Consider the following 1,922-nt stretch of genomic DNA (forward strand, 5'->3'; position numbering starts at 1 on the left):
TGGCAAGATTCTATAAGATGCCCTTCAGCATTATGAGGCACCTCAGGTATTATTTTAAAGCCATGAGTTTTTGAAAATTGGGCCCTCTGTGAACTAGGCAGTTGCTGTCTTCTTGCACTGCAGTGGGCTCCCTGTATGGGCAGGGCTGGGAGCCACTCCTTCAGGTTCTCATGTTGAGGGTTTTAATTATCTGGTTATAAATATATTTACTATTTTTTGAGTGCCTTCTTATCGGTGCTAGGACATATTGGTATTTGTGGCATTTTTGTTGAGTTTGTATCTTTATTTGTTCTTCATTTAATATGTTATGTTTGAATTAAAATGAATGTCCTTTCTTTTCATGTATTTTTGTCATTTAAAAAAAAAAATCCTGGAATGTACACCTCAATGAAATCTGCTGCCCACACCAACTAGAACAAAGTTTTGATAATAGAAGTATACTGTCCATTTAAGTGTCTCAGTGATGAAAAAATGATTGTACAATAATAAAAATTGACAGTAAAAGGTTAATTAAAGGGGTTTGTTAAGACTCTTTTCCTATTGGCTGCATTGTTTTACTTTGATGCTGATCTGTTTTAAGCCTTCAAAAATGTCAGTTGTTCACCCTTTAAATCTAGAAAATCCAAAAATTGAGCTGTAAATAATATAAAGCAAATATTAGATACATATGTTGGTATTGGTATATTTCTCACAATAACTTCAATCCCCTCTTCAGTGCTTCTATTACATCTTTATTTTTTAAGCTGTATATCATGGGATTGAGCATGGGGACGATAGCTACATTAAAAAGAGAAAACAGTTTGTTATAATCCAAGCTGTCCATTGAGGTTGGCCTCAGGTATTGGCAGGTGAGAGTGGTGTATAGGAGAATGACAACTGTGAGGTGTGAGGAACACGTGTAGAAGGCTTTACGTCTCCCGGTGCTAGAGCGAATTCTCAAAATGGTAGCAATGATAAGAATGTAAGAGATAAAGGTCAAAGAAAAAGGGATCAAAAGGGCAAGTAAGGTTCCCTCAAACTGAAGGAGAAGTTCAATAGCAGTGGTATCACTGCAAGACATCTTAATTAAAGGAACAATATCACAGTAAAAGTGGTTTATTACATTAGTAGTATAGCAAGTAATACGTAATAACAGGATGATGTAAGGAATAATAAAAATAAACCCAAGTACCCAACAGATGGTCGCCAACAGACCACATAGTCTACTGTTCATGATCATATGATAGTGCAAAGGGTTACAGATGGCAACATAACGATCAAAACTCATGCCCGTGATTACTAATAGTTCATCAGTCATTAAAGAGGAAATTAAATACATTTGTGTCATACAAGCGGATAAAGAAACACTGTTATCCCCTGATATGTACTTCAGAGGGACCTTATGTAGAGTGAGAGATGTATAACACATGTCCAGGAGAGATAGATTTCCTAGAAAGAAATACATGGGTGTGTGTAATTGATTATCCAGGCAGATAAGCAGAAAAATTGTCATATTTCCACCAAGGGTGATGAGATATATGAGAAGAACCAGAAGGAAGATCATAGTCTGAAGTTCAGGGACGTCAGAGATACCCTTCAGTATGTAAAATAGCACCATGGTCTGATTTGCCAACTCCATCTTTATAAATAGCTGTTTTCTAAAAATTCATGTTCACCTTATTAGAAGAAAAGATGGTATATTGATCGTTGATTAGTATCACAACAAAATATACAAAATTAGATTTATTTATTTTAATTTACATTGGACTATTTTGGGTAAACAGGGAAGTATAAAAAATAATGAACCAGTAGGCAGTATGTGATACTAATGAACCAGTAGGCAGTATATGATAATAATGAACAAGTAGGCAGTATATAATAATAATAAACTATTAGACAGTATGTAATAATAATGAACCAGTAGGCAGTGATAATAATGGAGC

At 34.9% G+C, this 1,922-nt stretch overlaps 1 protein-coding gene across 1 annotated transcript; it reads right to left on the minus strand.

The window, feature by feature from the left end:
- Positions 1-688: 688 nt before the first annotated feature.
- On the minus strand, positions 689-1,618 carry LOC128636084 (olfactory receptor 1038-like). Its single transcript, XM_053689149.1, has one exon. The coding sequence runs from the start codon at positions 1,616-1,618 to the stop codon at positions 689-691; it is 930 nt and encodes a 309-aa protein (XP_053545124.1).
- Positions 1,619-1,922: the final 304 nt, after the last annotated feature.

This window comes from Bombina bombina, chromosome 7, assembly GCF_027579735.1.
Source record: "Bombina bombina isolate aBomBom1 chromosome 7, aBomBom1.pri, whole genome shotgun sequence".
Classification (NCBI taxonomy): domain Eukaryota; kingdom Metazoa; phylum Chordata; class Amphibia; order Anura; family Bombinatoridae; genus Bombina; species Bombina bombina.

Excerpts from the sequence above, each read along its gene's own strand:
- LOC128636084 (XM_053689149.1), bottom strand. The coding sequence starts at position 1,618 with ATGGAGTTGGCAAATCAGACCATGGTGCTATTTTACATACTGAAGGGT.